Below are 16,746 nucleotides of genomic sequence, written 5' to 3'. Positions count from 1 at the left end.
ATTGGCTCCCACCGCGGAAAGGGCGGGCTCGCTCCCTCCGACGGAGCGCGGCGATTGGCTCGTATCCGTGAGGGAGGCGGAGCGCCGATTGGCCTGCGGCGAGGAAGGGGGCGGGGCTTCCCCCGGGGCGTGGCGCGGCGCCGAGCGGCTGCTGGCGGGACGGCGGGACGGCGGCGGGAACGCGGCCCAGGTGCGGCGCGGCCGTGACGTCACGGGACAGCGGCCATGGCGGGGCCGGCAGGTGAGAGACGCGGGGCGGGCGGGGCGCTGCTGGATGTACTGGGTGTACCGGGTGTGCTGGGCGCTGCGCATCGCTCGGGGCCTGCGGCGGAACGCGCCGCTTCCTGCCCTGACTGCCGGGCGGAGCTGCGGGGTCGGGCCGCGCGGTACCGGCTGCGGCGCTGCGGGATTCTGGGCCCTCCGCGTCCTTGAGCCGCTCCGTGCGCTGGTCTCTGCCCGCTGCGCGCAGTCACTGAGCGCTGCCCTGTCCCGCTGAGCGCGGAGCCCCGTGGCTGTGCCTGATCCCCGCAGGCAGCAGCACGCTCTGAACTTAAAGCATCGCACTTACAGGCTGTGGGTGAGGGCAGCATCGTGCTCAGGGACAGGCGTCCCTCGTAGCGCTGAGCTCTCCATCCTCTGCAGCTTCCCCCCCCGGCAGCAGGCAGCTGCTGTAGCGCAGTGATGGCAGGGCAGTGAGGGCAGCTCCCTTCGGTGGGAGCAGTTATTTGGTCCATGTAAGAGCTACCTGACATTGCAGGGTGAAGCTGCAGAGAAAAGCCTCAGACAGAAGGGGCAAATCGCTGAGGAACTGCTGGGTTTTAACGCTCTTTAGAAACTGTAAGTCTGTGGTTAGTGGTTTTCCTTCTCTAAGCGCGTTTCTTTCCTTACACATCTCTCCTGCAGCCAGCTTGCAGTAGCAGAAGGGAGCAGATCAGTGCCCAGCAGCACGACGTGTCCTTTGTGCCATCCTGCGCTCATCCACATCCTCGGCTTTCTCTTAAATGTGCCCAAACAGCAGCTTGGCTCTCAGATAGCATTTCTCTGTGCCAAATTAGTGCTAGATTCTTTGTACTGTTTTTTTCTTTCCCAGTCTTTATGCATCCTGCCCGTTTCTGGGGCTTTAGGACTTCTTGACCATTGCTGGTATTTTCTGAAGGCACAGCAGGCAGTGGCAGCTGCTCCTCTTGCTAAGCCTGGCTGCAGTGCAGTGCTGGTCATACAGACTCTGCAGGAATATCCTTCTGAGTGTGTAATTCCTTCCTGGTAGCCAAGTTGTTCTCTGCTGAATAAGGTTTGTCTCTCTTCCTGTTCTGGGAAATCCATTTAATCACCCAAAAGTGCACAAATGTTATGTGCTGAGTCAGTGGCAGGAGGGGAATGGTAACGTGGCTTCCTGGCACAGCGTGGCTCCCTGTAGGGATTGTCACACTTGGCCCATCTCCACCTGAAATCTCTGCTCTGAGCAGTGGTGCAGCTCTAACGGTGCCATCTCCTGTGAAAGGTAACCTTGTTTTCTCCTGCAGAATGTGGAGGAGCACATGATGGTGTCAGGTCTGGAGGGAAAAAACAGGGGTTTAGGATATTAGAGTCCAATTTGGGAACTCTAAACACTGGCGCTTATGGTCTGCCTGGTGTAATTCAGGGCTGTTCTTTATCAGGCATGGAGCAATCCTTGTTTTCTTTGATGTAAAACGGTTGTTGATGTGGCCTTATTCCTGTATACAGGTGAAGAAGTCTGGAGATGCCTGGGATGTGGGGACCTCATTGCTGCTGGTCAGCGCCTCTACAGGACAGTTAATGAAGCTTGGCACGTTTCCTGTTTCCAGTAGGTGCAACTTTACAGCCTGTTGTGCTCTTGGAGGATGGTGGATGCAGTACTGACAGTAATGGGGGCTGGTCTTGAGGCCATACCCTGCTGTCAGCTCTATGTCTGACCTGCTCTGCAGCCCGTGGCAGAGGCAGTGTGCTGCCGGTCATTGCCATGCTTCAATACCCACAGCAGCCCTTTGGAACTGACCTTCAGTTCTGGCAGCAGTCTGGTGCTGCCTGGCCAGGAGCTGACACACACACGTATGGGAATACAGATAAAGTATAAATGGAGGCTCTGATTTGCTGATGGTAGCAGAAGCCGCAGGTTGTGTCTTTGTCTGCACTAGCATTCAGAGGTACAACCCAGGCCATCCGAGCTCCTGTTGCTGTTTCCATATATATTGCAGGAGCAATATCAGGGTGTTGGAAAAGCTGCTGATTTGGCAGAGGGGGCTCTTGCCTTTTCATGCTCCAGAATTGTATTTCTGAGGGGGTTGTGTTTGTGAAAGGAGCAGGAGCTTCTGCTGGCTTCTAGGTACGAGTGACTGTGTCATGAATGTGCAGAGGTTAATGTGTTGGACCCTGTTAAAGCAAATAGAGGGTAAAAGAAGGCAAAGTGCGGCTTTGGAGGAATGTTTGCTGTGCTGAGACAGGCATCTGTCCCATTGTGTTTAATTTATTACTACAAAAAGACTTTGTTGAATTATTATGCTTCTTGGTGTATATATACATATATATATATATATATATATATATATATATATGTAAAGCAAAGCATAGCAGGCTGCCAAAGCAATGTTAGCTCTATTGATTTGGAAAGCGTTGTTAGTTAGAATGCCTTGTTAATCACAGCTACTGCTCCATGTTGCTGCAAATCCGAGTCTTTCTGCTTTCTGTTGGTCCGAGTGTTCATGTTCAGCTGTGTTGTGTCAGTTTCTCTAAGCCCTGTTTTTCTCTTCTCTCTTCCAAGCTGGAGTCCTGCTGTGGAGCTTCTTGACATTCTCCCAGTTAGCCAAACTCCAATTTGTGTGTGCAGGTCTTTCTTCTATGCCTCCTCTTGTACTATTTCTGATGCGAGTCCTGATTTGTAAATGCCTGGGTGCTTCTTGTAGAGGTGAATGACAGCTGAGCTGCAGGCAAACCACCCTTAGTGGCACCAGAGAATTTTATGCTGTAGTTTATATTGTAGAACAGAAGTCTTTTGTTTTTTTCTTCCTTTAGGTTTTCCTATTTACCTGCAATAGAAAGGCAGATAATGGCTTTTCTCCCCATATGTACAGTAACTTGCTGATGCTCTTCTCTTATGCTCATTACTTTTGGCTAGCTCTGCTGCCCAGCTTTGAGGCCGTGCTGAGTGAACAATTGGAACCTGCAGCAAAGGAAGCTGCCCTTCCCTTTTTCCCCGTTCCAGGCTAGCATTGCTCATGCAAACAGAGTTTGCGCTCTGCTCTCCTTTCTTTTCTGTTATCCCCAAACCATGCTGGGCAGCAGTCTTGTGCTCAATATCCCAAAGCCAAGTTTTAAAAAGCCTCTAATGGTAGGAGCCTTTGGCAGCCTGTAGCTGTGAGTTCCGGCAGCTCTTGTGGAGTGTTTTTTACAGTCTTCCTGTGGATTAGCTGCGTCTCTGGCCTGGCACATGATTTCTCTAATGCTGATTGGCATTGATCCAGTCTTGTTAGCTCTGTTAAGCTTGTTAGCTTGGTCAGGCGAGGCTGCTGATCATGCTTGGCACTGGTGGTAGCTGACGTACGTGCATGTCTCTGAGGATTTAAGTTTTTTGTCACTTCCCTCCTTCCTCAAGCTGCATGTACAGGAGCTTTGACCCTGAAACCCGTGTTTTCTCTGATGTGACTTGGAGGGAAAAGCAAATCCCTATTCATATATCTTGGATATTTTATACTGTTCTTTGGCTAGCTGATCCTTAGGCTTGAATCTGTTGGGTTAGAGCTGGCTGTGGAGTCTTCTTTTAGATGTTTCTGACATAATCTCTGTTGTGAATTAACTCTGAATGTGCTTTTTTTTGCCTCTGAGATCTGTTGAGTTAGGATCCATTTCAAAGGTCTTTTTTTTTTTAACTGATAAGTGGCTTCCCTGGATTTGGAGCATATATTGCACAGACTTAGCAAAGGAAATACAGAGGTGGCATGCTGCCTTTTTCCTAGATTTGGATCGCTTTTACCTGAGGGAATTATTGGAAGAAGAATGTGTTTGTCTCTTACTACCTATACCATGCTGTTCTTTTAGCTTTCAGTCCATTTTGTCCATATTACAAAACAGAAGGTGCTGCCTTATATGCTGTTTTGATGTCCATTGTTTTGTTGATTCTCCCTCCCCACAGATAAAGACAGCATTAAAAACAATTCCCTCTTTTTACAGGGATGTTGCGCATTTACACACCTGAGGGATGGGATCCAGAGAGATGTAGGCAGGTTGAGCAGTGGGCTCATGTGAACCTTGTAAGGTTCAACAAATCCAAGTCTTCATTGGTCATGGCAGCCCTGCTATCTGTACAAGCTATGGGATATAAGGATGGAGTACAGTCTTACCAAGAGAGGACTTGGGGATACTGGTGGGCGGCAGCTAAATATAAGCCAGCAGCGTGCCTGTCACAGCCCAGAACTCCAACCAGATCATGGGCTGCATACAAAGAAGCACAGCCAGCAGGGCAGGGAGGTGTTCTGCCCATCTGCTCTGTGCTCTGAGACCTCAGCTGGAGTGCTGTGTCCAGATATGGGGTCCTCAGCACAGGAGAGACATGGAGCTGTTGAGCAGAGGCCCACGTAAGTGCTCCAAGGGATGGAACAACTCCCTGTGAGGACAGGCTGAGCTGGAGCTGCGCAGCATGGAGAGGAGAAGGCTCTGGGGAGAGCTGAGAGAGTCACTTCAGTACCTAAAAGGAGTCTGTAAGAAAGAAGGGGGCAGACTCTTTAGCAGGATCTGTCATGATGGGACGAGAGGCAATGCTTTCAAACTAAAAGAGGGGAGATATAGATTGGATATAAGAAAGAAGCTGTTTACAATAAGGACGGTGAAGCACTGGCACAGGGTGCCCAGAGAGGTGGTGGTGCCTCATCCCTGCAGACACCCAATAACAGGGAATGGGGCTGTGAGCACTGATGGTGCTTTGTGAGCATTGATGGTGCTGTGGGTGTCCCTGTGCACTGCAGGCAGTGGGACTGGATGGCTTTTAAGGATTCCTTCCAACTCAAACCATTCCGTGATTCTATTTGAATCTGAGTAGGACGAGAAGATGTGATATCGGCAGTATTTGTGAAAATACAGTTCTGATTATTTGAAAACTATAAATTCAGATCAAGTCTGCTGGATACATTCAAGTGGAAAATGCTTTTGGATCCAGATGAAGGAAATTATTGAGGATGCTGGTAGGAATCCCTGCTGTAGCAGAGTGCTTAAGAACTTTTTAGGAAGGAAGACGGCTGAGGTTAGGTTCCTTCCGAACTGAAATAACAGAGGATGTATATTATTATGGTCTATAAAATGAACCTAGTTTAAGCAGCCAAGCAGCAGAGGCTTGCTGCAGAAATCTCAAACAAAAGCCAAACCCTCTGCATTAGAGCAAAAATGTTCCAAGTGTATCTTCAAAATACTCAAGTTTATAAAATGTGATGCACTGCTAATGATTTTATGGTTTCAGATTTAAATACAGACTATTTAGTTTATAGCCCAAACAAAAAAAATTAAAGCTGAAAATCGTCAGGAGTTTGCAGAAACAGAGTCCTGATTGAGGAAGGGAAAAGGGAAACACAGGGAATTTTGTATCCATCCAAACTTTTTTCATGAGTTGGCTTAAAGAACTGATGGACTGAAGATGAGGATGACCATAAACCATTAATTCAGCTTGGGCCAATGTTTCCATTTTGCTGCATACAGCAGATTTTTATGCATATGCAGTGCAGCTTGACCTGGAGAAAAACACTGATAGCTTTATGGATTAGCTTTTAAAATGATATTATAAACTAGTTAATGGCATAAGCAGCTGATTTGAGAAGTGCAAGCTTTTGATATCTGAGATACTGTAAATCTTTTCATGCTGATTGGGGGCTACATAATTAAATTTAACCAATTCTAAGTAGCAAACTAACTTTCCAGTATAATATATTGGCTACTATTAAATATAGCCTTGAAATCTTTAAGAAACGGCTTATACTTGTTAATATAATAGTAACAAGAAGTCTAAATTAATAGAATTTGTTTAAATCCCAGTATAAACTGATGTATTATTTAAAGTGTATTCACATGACAGATCGTTTTTCAAGTGCTTGCACTCTTTTTTTTTTTTAATTTTTTAATTAAACTTTCCTGTTTCCCTCCCCTGGATCTCGAAGCTGCTGCAAAGTGCTGTGGGCTCCAGCAGGCTGCATTCTCTAAACAGGAACTTGAAAAAACAGAGCAGTTTTGGCAGAGTGCAGAACTGGCTCTGTCTCCTATGGGTGTTCTGAAGCGAATTTGAAACAAATTACCTTTCTGCCCATTGCTCAGCAGACGTTGAAAGGAGGTTCTTCCCGGAATCCCTCACTGCTGCCCGTGGTGTTGGTCTGCAGCATGACAAGTGTCTGCTGCTTGGAGCACAGGGCTGGATTCACCATTCTGTGTGCTGAGGGGGTGCCCGAGTCCCAAGCTACAGAGGAGGAAAAGGCCCACTGTTCATTTGCAAGTTGTAGTGATTTGATTTTCTTACAGAGGCACATGACTTTTTTTTCTACGCTGAATAGTATAGTTCCTCCCTTCTGTTGTTCAAGTAACTTTTTTGTGTTTGCAAGCAGGAATCATGTCTCCTGTCAGTCTTGGCTAGACTGAAGAAGCTCTGGATCTAGCTCTTCCCCATAAGCTGTGTACAGACTTCAGTGTGTACCTCTCTTGGTTCAAACTGTTTGGCACAGGCCTTCATTTTCTGAGAGCTGCTTCCTCCCCACAGACAACTGGACAAATAGATGTGCAGTGACAGGATGTGAAGCTGAAATGTACAGAATTCATCAGAATCAATTCTGTGATTCTGAGAGATGTTGGCATATAAAGATATAAGCACAGGTACGTTCAAGATGCATTTTAAATGGGGTGGCATTCACTACTTTAAATCTTCCTTTAACTCTTCCAGCTGTAAATGCAGTCAGGTTTTGAACACACACACCAGGTGAATTTGAGAGCAGTAATAATGCAGGTGAAATATGACAGGAACAGGAAAAGAAGAATCTTCCTGGTCCTTCTCTAGTTTCTGGGAATTGCATAAAGCTATTAGGGCCTCAGGGGTGACAGCTCCTCTCCACCAATCCTGCAGGCCCCTGGGAATGCCTCCTCAGTGACGTCTCCATCAGCTTTGAAATACAGCAGCTCGCTATCAGATGTAGGGAGGAATAGCTGCTAAGTGCCTGTTTGCACAGATTGCCACAACTGTTCAGGAATTTAAAAAGCCAGAGGAATTGGGTAACACTTTGCAGGTGCAAGTGGTCACATTCCTCAGGTGAATCTTAACAGCCAGTGGAGACATGGGTGACAGCCCTTTGTATCTAGGGGAGCTGGAAGTTCTGGTCTGAGCTTGTCCCTTAGGACACTGTTATCAGAGAATGTAATATCAATGTAATTACATTTACTCACGCAGACCAGTATGTGCTACGCTTTCTACACGAGTGAGATGGGATCCTTCCCCCAAAGAGTTCAGCATCCTGCACAGACAAAGCACCAACCTAGGAAGCAAGGGAAGAGGTGCCGTGTGCCAGTCCAGCTGTCACCAGTTACATGCTGTCATCATTTACAGATCAGAAGTTGCTGCTTCTGAAATTCTGTATCATCTATGAAGTTTCAAGGAGGCTCAGTTTCTTTGGTTTGCTCCTCAGGCTGTAGGTATTTAGTAGGTCTGCAGCTATTAGGTGTGTATGGGGGATATATAGGCTTTCTCTCCATCCTGCTGTGATGTTGGATACTGAAAGGCATCGCTGTCTGAAGTTCTGCTTCTGTTTAGAGGTGAGGTGCAGTAACAAAGATGAGCTTCACTTTGCTGTTTGTTTTAGTTTAGTGGAGAGCTGTGTGCAAGAGCTTTCATCCAGCAGTGTGTGCATACCAAGCGGTGTTTGTTTCAGTACCTGATGTCCGGAGCTTGACTCTGTCTTTCAACACCAGTGAAGCATATGTTAGGTGTAAGTGCCTTGGAAATACAATGAGGTGTTAGGATTGTACTGAAGAACTTGGAGTGCCTCCAAACTGCATCCATGCTGAAACAAAAACCTGCTGCAGCTTCTTCAGGCATCAAGTGATGCTTTTTCCCCAGCTTACTGCAGTCCACACACATTCTGAAGTGCCCATCTGTGCCAGGGTAAATCTGTGTATCGTGGGGCTGGTAGATAGGCTGAGCTGCATCTGTCTGTAGATAGGCTATTGGACAGAATAAACTGTAGTAAACAAGGTGTCCAAATGCGACCAAACCCTTTCTGCTTAAGTTCTTAATCACTTGAATATCACAAAGCTATAATGCATTTTTCTGAGGACAAAGCTGTAAAATCTATGACGTTTTGCAGCTCAGTTTGCATGTTGAGTCATTGTTTAAGCTTTTCACGTGTTCCCTTCACTTGCCAGCTGTAATGTTCGGGCTTGTATGTCTGGCAAAAATCACTGCAATTCCACAGCATAGGAAGGAGAGCAACCCCTGCTGTGCAGTGGAGATACTGTGTCAGCATTTGCAAGAGAGAAATACAGATATTTGCCCTCAGATTGTTTAAAAATAAATTAGCTTTGGTGCATGTTGGCGTTTCGAGATGGTATCACTAAAATTATACAGAAAAGGTCCCCTCCACCTGTTGATCAGCATTTCTGAAGTGCAGTCATTCTGGCAGGAATTCAGATCTGGAATGAATGAATAGATTAACACTTTTTCCAGAGCCCTCTCATCGGGGCTCTTGCGTTCTCAAGTAGGTCATACAGACAAAAGCAAGAAGTAACAAGAGAATTCTGTGTAGGAAAAGGTAAGTAACTGCTGCTGGGGCTCACTGCTAAAGTAAAATCATCCCGATAAGATGTTTCCTGTTTAAAATAGACATTTGGACTGTGTGTCCTTTGGCTTTAAGGAAGTCTCAGACAAAATCCCTTCCCAGTTGCTTAGCTGTCTGGGTGGTTTTTATTACTTTGAAGTCAGGCTTTATCTACTGGCTTCATTCACAGACTAGCTGGCTGCTTATCACATCTGTGGATCGAAACTTCAAAGGTTTGTCTGTAAAGTTGGGATTTATGAGGTCACATGGAATCCCCCATGGAGGGAGTTCAGCCTGAGGTAGCAGTTCTGCGGGGAAAAGCCTTTGTCTGTAGGTGATACTGCGGTGGGGAGGGGCTCTGCGATGCACCCCAGGTATGTGTGTGTGGTGGGGTGGTGCCGATAGCCAGGGGAGTGCTGGGCTGTGAGCACTGGTCCATTTACAGCATGCAACGTATAGAGAATGTGGGAGACCAGAGCGCATTCCTAGACACAGACTCACCGTGTTGCTGCTTCCAGTGGAGCTGTGTGAAATGTCAGAAGGAATTAAATCTGCGCTGGAGCTGACGACCGCACTGGGCTCTGCAGCACTTGGCTGTGCTTTTACAGCCAGGCTTAGAAACTGCACTGAGTGAAGGAAAAGAGATAAAATTATATGTATGTTTATTATTATTTGAATGAAGATGGCTTTTTAGGATAGAAGGGGGTAAAAATGCTGCCTGGTTTTCTGCTTACTTCAATAGCAAGCAGCAGTGGCAGATCTGCAGCCAAGGCTCAGCCCTGACCATCCATTGGTCAATATGCCAACAGAGATGAGCATCTCCAGTAAAAGCACATCTGAGTAGTGTTGCCTCTGGAACACGGTGTGATTTTCAGGCTGCATTCAGGAATGCCAGGCTTTGCTGACTGTACAGAAATGGGAGGGCTCAGTGCAGCAGCATACATTTGTTGCATCTCGGTGTCTTGCTAAGTTTTAGCTGATTTGTCTGCTAGACTTCATGCTTGGCTTCAGAGCAAGCAAAGTGATGTAACTACATGTGCTGTAAGCGGGAGAGAGTTCTGCCTGTGCTGATTTATACCTCTCAGCTTCCTTCCAGGAGATTAGGCTAAATGATTGAATGATCTCTGTGTTGAAAGTGCTGGAAGAAAAGTTACTTTTCCTTGGATGAAGGAAACACTTTCTGCAAGAGGATGACCAAACAGACTGAAGGTACTGTGAAGGCAGTGTATCCCAGTTCACTGTATGGGATTTAGGAAAGTATGCACTAAACATCAATCTGAAGGGGACTCAGCTTGCTGTCTGCCTTAGTCTCAGCCTTCCTCCATTTGTCCATCAGATAGTGGCACTTCAAGTTAATGACTCTGCGAAAGCGACCCTCATTCAGTACTTAGTAAGGCGGCCTCCTTTCGATCAAAGCTCCACCCACGCCTTGCAAAGAAGTAAAGCTTATTCAGCCTCTGCAGCCACACGCTGTCCTCCTGCAATGGCTCCTCCTCCCCTCCCACCCTTGGGTGGATCCATAGAAGGGAAAACTTGACAATAGTTAGCAAGCAGCAGAGCTCGGAAGAGCTATTGCAGAAGTATGTCTGACTAGCCTGGTAGCAGTCATTCTATCCTCCCCGAGGGTGCTGGTGCTGCTGAGTGCAGGAGAGGATGGTTTCAGCCATGGGAGCCAGGAAAAATCTGAGAAGGAATGAACAGACAAGAGACCTGGCATTCCTTGGGCAGCCTGAAAGAGAGGTGAGGTGTCTGAATCAGCGCAAGATTAAATGAGCACTGGCTGCTGCCATGTTGGCAGAACTGAGCAGTTCAGAGGCAGTTGGACAAGTTTGTGGCTGAGCCGGTTTATCCACTGTTGAAGATGGGAAGTTACTTGTCAGCCCCTGCTTACTTCGCTCCCAAGGATCCCTTTCGGTAAGTCTTGCACGGGATTAGCAGTTGATCTTCAAGTTGTCATTTCACCCCTGTAATGCTATCCTAAGCACTTAGCATGTGAGGTGCAAAGAGTGAGGTCTAGGTTGTGTGCAGGGAGCAGCTGGCCTCAACCCAGGGTGCTGTGAGGAGAGGTGCTGCTTACCAGCCTCCCTGCTGAAGGCTCTAGGAGGAAAGGCAGCAGTGTTGCAGGGCAGTGTCTGTGTAGCCCAGGCCGGCTCTGTCTCACAGAGCAGCAATACACGCTGCTTTAGCTTGTGCCCCTGTGCTTTGCTCCACTGCCAGAGGAATGAGATTACTGTGGCTGCTGCTACTTGCATCTCTCCCAGTGCTGCTTTACTGGGGCACACTATGGGCCGAGGGAGTGCCACATGCTGCTGTGGAGTTCAAGAAGGTGATGTAATCCACAGTGAAGCAATCCGTAATCTTGTTTGAGAAAGAAATAAAGTACCTTGCAGGTAACTAGGGACTCGCCTCGCACTTCACTTAAGTGGAAATGATTCTTGTCCCGTGATATTTTGGTTTGTATTAACAACCTTTTTTGGCGCGGTCAAACAAATGAGGCTTGAGAAAGGCTATGGAATAAGGCTTTGATTGCATTACATCTCCATGGTGAAAGCTGTTAGCGGGACTGAGTGCAGCCAGGACGGTGACTGACGCTAATGTGCTGATAAGGTGAATAAATGGGGGCTGGCAGCTCCATTGTCTCCCTCCTGTCCCCTCTGCCTGGATTTGCACGTTTTTGATTCTGTTCCTACAAACACTGGTGTACTGATTTGGAGGTGGGCAGCACACAGTGGGACAGGAGTAAATACTGCTGTGCAACAGCTGAACTTCAGTAGCAAGTTTCTGAGAAAGCCTCCTCTTTCAGAAGGCAAGTGAGCAGCCATTCATTATTTGCACTACATAGAGAGCATCATGCTAAGCCATAGGTACACCCACTAAGTGGCACGGAAACAGCTTTGCACAGTCAGAGCTTAAACATTATTCACTTAGTCTGTGTTTTGTTGCATCTGCGCTTGTTTGGCCAGCATGTCTTAGAGCCAGAGCACACACTTGTGCTGTGTCTGCTGAGAATCCTTTGGGTGAGCTGCAGGCTGGAGCTACACGGCCTGTCTGCAGCCTGTCCTCTTCTCCTCTGCCTGCAGAATTGGAACTGCAGTCCTTCAGAGCCTGCCTAGTGGTAACTGATCCAGCCTGACAGTGTGTGGGGGGTAGATTTTATTAATGAGCCCTTCTCGAAGGGATCGTCTCTTCAGCGCCAGGGAAGTCTTTGCTTCCATAAGGGTATTGGCTTACATTTAGATGTAAAAGAGATGCCCCCGTGGGTTGAATCTCCATCTCGCTGAAAACCAGGCTGGGTTCGTGGTGCCACCTGATCTTCCCACCACCCCCCACAAACCCAGGCAGCCATCAAGCACCGATTTGTGAACTCTTGCTGCAGCACTGGAGTGTCAGGGCTAGATGCCTTGCTCTGGGGGCTCCTGGAGGATGACTACAGGAGGCAGATTAAATAACTCTTGATTACCAAGGATGAGAAATGAAGATCTGCTGTATAATAAGAAAAGAGTTCTGCAGATCTGATAATGGTGGCTAGTGTGCAAGGTGAACCACCTCAAATATGGCTGCTAGAAGTCCTCCAAGAAATGTGGTTACCATGCTTTGCTACTATGCCGTAAGAATGGCAAATCGCAGATTAGCTGCTTGTAAGCTAAAAGAGAAGTAAGAAGTCTTTCAGTGGCAGTGACTGGAAAAGATGAGCTTGTTCAATTCCTCTAGAAGTAACCAAATTCCCTTTTTAGCTGATGTGAGGACAAGCAGTGGCAGTGCTGTAATGCTGCGCGCTCCAGTGAGGCGGGACAGGAAGGAGACAGTGCTTCTGTGACACAGATCTGACATTGATCTTCAATGAAAGTCATGTGAAACATTCACGTGATGACTTCATCATCTGCATAAAGACACCTGAACTGTTGTTATAACTCTACCTGTGTGCTGTCTGCCCTCAACACCTGACAAATCTAATGCCTTTCTAAGTGATAGGGATGGAACAGTTAGAGCCATTACCAGCACCCAGCTTCTCTGGGGCTGGTTGCTTTGTTCCTGTTGCCTCATTGCTCAGGGTGGGGTGCTGAGCCTTGAGCTGCAAACTTGTCCTGCCCAGATTTGTTTAATTGCATAGCAAAGAACTGACTGCTTGTTGGCTCCACCTCCTCACCTTCATTTTGCTATGGGTTTGTTGCAAATTAAACACCAGCGCTTGTTTCCAGATGGAAGCAAAGTACTCAAGGTGCTGTAAGGTTGAAGTCAGTGAGGAAGCAGAGGAAAGGCAAGGGGGGGACAAATGTATGTGATCTTTTGGAGCCTATCTGAAGTAGCTACAGTTTTATTGTTTTTGTAGAAACTTCAAGTTTCTTAAGTAGAAGAAGATGTGGTTGAAGTTGGAGAAGGGGGTAAAGAAGTCCAAGGATGTATTGTGATTGAAAACAAGTAAAATAGCCCACCTGCTTGGGTTGAACTTGGACAGAAAGGTGGCTCTTGAAGTCCTGGTGTAGCAGTCCCCAGTCTACAGTGTTGCTGTCTGCATCCCAGGTGCAGGTCTGGTCACAACTCCCTGTTTGAAGATGTAATCACGCTCAGAGCATGCACTGGTACAGGCATGTATGCAGAAGTTGGATAAGTCTGAGGGATCCAGTTCACCCATGCTGAGCCAGATGTTCCTGCCACAGGGTGATAGAAATCTTTGCTGTTAGTCTTCGCTTGTTCTTTCTCCCTCCCACTCACCTACTTGATCATTCAGCTTGGAGTATTTACTGCAAGTGAAAGCCAAGGACTTGGTGGTTGAAGGCAGAATGCATTGCAGGGCCCTCTAGGTCTCCTACATACCATGAGCAGGGTGTAACCCTGACAGTGCCCCAGGGCTTGGGCTATAATAATGCAGGTACCCTTGGTAGTAAGGTGGAGTTACTTCTCCCTCTGCTCAGACAAAGTTAACAGGGGTTGTTGCACGTGCTGGAGTCCTTTCCCATCACAGAGGGAGGGAGAACAGCATTTGGAGCTCCTCAGCTGGGAGAACAAACAGTATAAAGCAAAGGAGCAGCTTTCCTCAGGGCAGGGTATGGCACTAAATACTGAGGTGCGTTTTCCCCTAAAACCATAGGCTACTTACAGGCAGCTTCATCTTGTTGCTTGGAAGTCTCTTGAGACTCTGGTTGGAGTTGGATCCATGTTGGATCATAACCAGTGTCTCATATCAGTACGCTCATTACATGTTGGTGGAGTTGATAAGGAATGTCTTTGGCACAAATAAGCTTTTGGAAAGCTTGTGGCAGGTGAGGCCAGCAGTAACTCTCTTCTTACACTGTAAGTACGTAGGATGTGTACCTTCACTGCCACGTGCTGCCTTCAATGCAGTTGGTGCTGTAGAGAGAGCCCTGCTGCCCAGGAGGGCACGCTCCCACCTCCCTTGGAGTTCCCTTCCAGTACAGTAACGGAGCCACTTGTTGAGACAGGAGAAACTCCTCCTCCAGCCTTTGGGAGAACATTGTGCTGACAGAGGCAGCGAGGTGCTGCCTAAAACCAAGCGATGGTCACTGACCTGCCTTGGGTTCTGTGCTCAGAAATGGCCAGCGCCAGACTGTTTTCCTTTTAAAGTCTGAGAGCCGTGCTGCCCAGGGCTAATGGAATAATCTTCGGTGATGCAACCACTGAGGGAGTGCAGTCCTGTCTGTGGCCTTATCTCTTCATTAAGTCACACCTCTGTGCTGCAGAAGTTAAATTCCTTTAGCCAGCATGTCCTGCTGAGGCAGGATTGTTTGGTGCTCAGGAAGCTGGAAGATCTGGGTTCTTCTTGTGATTTGCTACAATGGAATCTGCAACAGAACTGCTGCATCTTTCCTTGTTTGAGGGTTTTGTTTGTCTATTGGCTTCTTGCAGAAAAACAATGAATAATGATTGTTTCTTGAAATGGAAGGTTTTGGGGGAGGGTGTTCTGTGGATTAGAGGGGCCTTTCACAAAGCTTGGTGTGAAACTGGTTTTTTAATGCACAGGGAAGTGAATCCTACCTCCATTTCCTAAAGTAGCCAAGGAGAGATGTGCTCTGGCAGAAGCCTTGGTGCTATAGAAACACTATAGAAACACAGCAGAGCTGTCTGTGTGCCTGGCAACAGCAGACTCAGACTCAGAGGGAGAGGGGAATAATATCTATAATGCAGAATATGTAAATCAACTGATGTGTTCTAAGAAGTGAATGGAATTTGGAACTTCGGAAGCCCCCCTTTTCCTTTGGATTGGTTGATACCACGTCTCCTTACAAAACCGTGGTATGGTACTAATTCTCAGCTGAAAATGCGTTGTCAAATGGGGGGATTTAGTGCACCAATAACTGGAACAGCCAGCGGTGAGCTGCTGCTGCTGAGCGGCTGTTTTCTCTGTGCAGGAGGGGATGTTTTCCATTGCTTTGTGACTCATTGCTAACAGGAACTGTGTTCCTTTGTTTCCTTCAAGGTGCTCTGAATGCCAGGATCCCCTCACTAACTGGTACTATGAGAAAGATGGAAAGCTGTATTGCCACAAAGACTATTGGGGGAAGTTTGGGGAATCTTGCCATGGCTGCTCTCTGCTGATGACTGGACCTGTGATGGTAAGGAATCTGACATAGCCACCTCCAACTCCTTGTCCTTGGCTGGGAGTTGTCCTCACTATGCAAACAACCAAATAAACTGGAAGTGATAATCCTCTTGCTACTCAGCTTTTGTATCAGAGATCTACAATGAGGCTTATCAACATTCATTTTTAAGAAGAGCGACTGAAAGGAGAGAGATGTGCGGATCTGAAGCACATGAACAAAGAGGAAAAAGGTGCCGAAATGCACAGGAATGAGAAATAGAAGGATGAGTAATGGGACGCTGGTTTCTGTAGTGCAGAGTACCAGTGTCCATGGGGTAGTTTTCCACTGCAGTGCAAAGTCAGATCTCTCAGCTCAGGATAAGCAGCAGTTCTGACTTTGGGTGCCTGGACTGTAGTGCGAGTGGGTTTCAAGCCAGCGCTGCCATGAAGTGGTGTTAGTCCTGCTTGGTTTAAAACACTGAACTATGCCTGTACCATATGGGATTCCACTGCTTGCTGCAGCCTTGCAAATATGTAACCTCTAAAACAGTCAAGAATGAAACGTACCCATTATTTTTCTAGAGTCTCAATAAAAACATTACTCAAAAGTAGTACAGAAACAGTTTCTCATTGTGGAAGTCTTTGCAAAATATGGTCAATAAGGGAAGTTCCCATAAGGAAAATAGAATTTCAATGAAGAAAAATATCCTTCAAAAGCATTCTGTAGTCTCAGTTTACTGTTTTTTTTTGGTTGGTTGGTTGTTTTTTTTCCTCCCTGTCAGCTGTCTGTTAAAGTATCTTAATTTGTGCATTGCCTGTCTGCCAAAAAAAAACCAGCCCTTTCAGCTTTATTAATTCAGGCGTAACATTAGTTATCGTGCCAAGAGCAAGTGAACAGGAAGGTTTAATATCTTGTTTACTAGTCCACAGCAGACTATCAACTATTTTTGATAGCAGAGCAGCTGCCAAATGTAACAGAGGTTCCTGGACGCAGGCTTGGCTTTGCATGTTGACATGTTTGTTTAAGAGAAGTTTTGCAAACAAAGTGCCAGGGATGTGGTTCCGGAAAGGCAGAACGGGCTAATGTAACTCCAGGAAAAAGCTGCTCCTTGGCTCTGAGATCTGAATGACCAAATTAAAGAGAGGAAAGCGGTAGCTGCAAACACTGATGGATTTTGTTCTTCCTAAGCACTTCCCTTTTCTGTCTGTAGGTGGCTGGAGAATACAAGTATCACCCTGAGTGCTTCGCTTGTATGAGCTGCAAAGTGATCATTGAAGATGGGGACACTTACGCACTGGTGCAGCATTCCACTCTCTACTGGTGAGACAGATCTGCATACTTTGCCACTGGGAGATTGCATTGCTCCCTGCTCTGTGTGTAAGCCACATTTAGCTGACTCCGTGTGGTTCAGCTTAATG

General features: G+C 47.0%; 1 protein-coding gene across 6 annotated transcripts in view; it reads left to right on the top strand.

The window, feature by feature from the left end:
* Positions 1 to 211: 211 nt before the first annotated feature.
* Positions 212 to 16,746, top strand: part of LIMK2 (LIM domain kinase 2) — a 28,830-nt gene continuing 12,295 nt past the window's right edge. For 2 of the 6 annotated variants that reach the window (XR_014949174.1, XM_015878117.3), the window contains exons 1-4: positions 212 to 241; positions 1,726 to 1,825; positions 15,226 to 15,361; positions 16,539 to 16,648. Coding sequence is in view for 5 of the 6 variants with exons in the window: in XM_015878117.3 (XP_015733603.1) it covers positions 226 to 241; positions 1,726 to 1,825; positions 15,226 to 15,361; positions 16,539 to 16,648 (362 nt within the window). In the remaining variant the exon portion in view is untranslated. Of the gene's footprint in view, positions 242 to 1,362; positions 1,502 to 1,725; positions 1,826 to 9,890; positions 9,999 to 10,344; positions 10,704 to 14,913; positions 15,042 to 15,225; positions 15,362 to 16,538; positions 16,649 to 16,746 lie in introns of those variants that run through there. The other 4 variants (XM_015878116.3, XM_015878119.3, XM_015878118.3 and 1 more) reach the window with 4 other exon arrangements.

Source organism: Coturnix japonica, chromosome 9, assembly GCF_054131305.1.
Source record: "Coturnix japonica strain WE chromosome 9, WE-NBRP24, whole genome shotgun sequence".
NCBI classification, from domain to species: domain Eukaryota; kingdom Metazoa; phylum Chordata; class Aves; order Galliformes; family Phasianidae; genus Coturnix; species Coturnix japonica.
The sequence above is the reverse complement of the archived record's forward strand: the minus strand, read 5'-3'. Positions and strand labels throughout refer to the sequence as shown.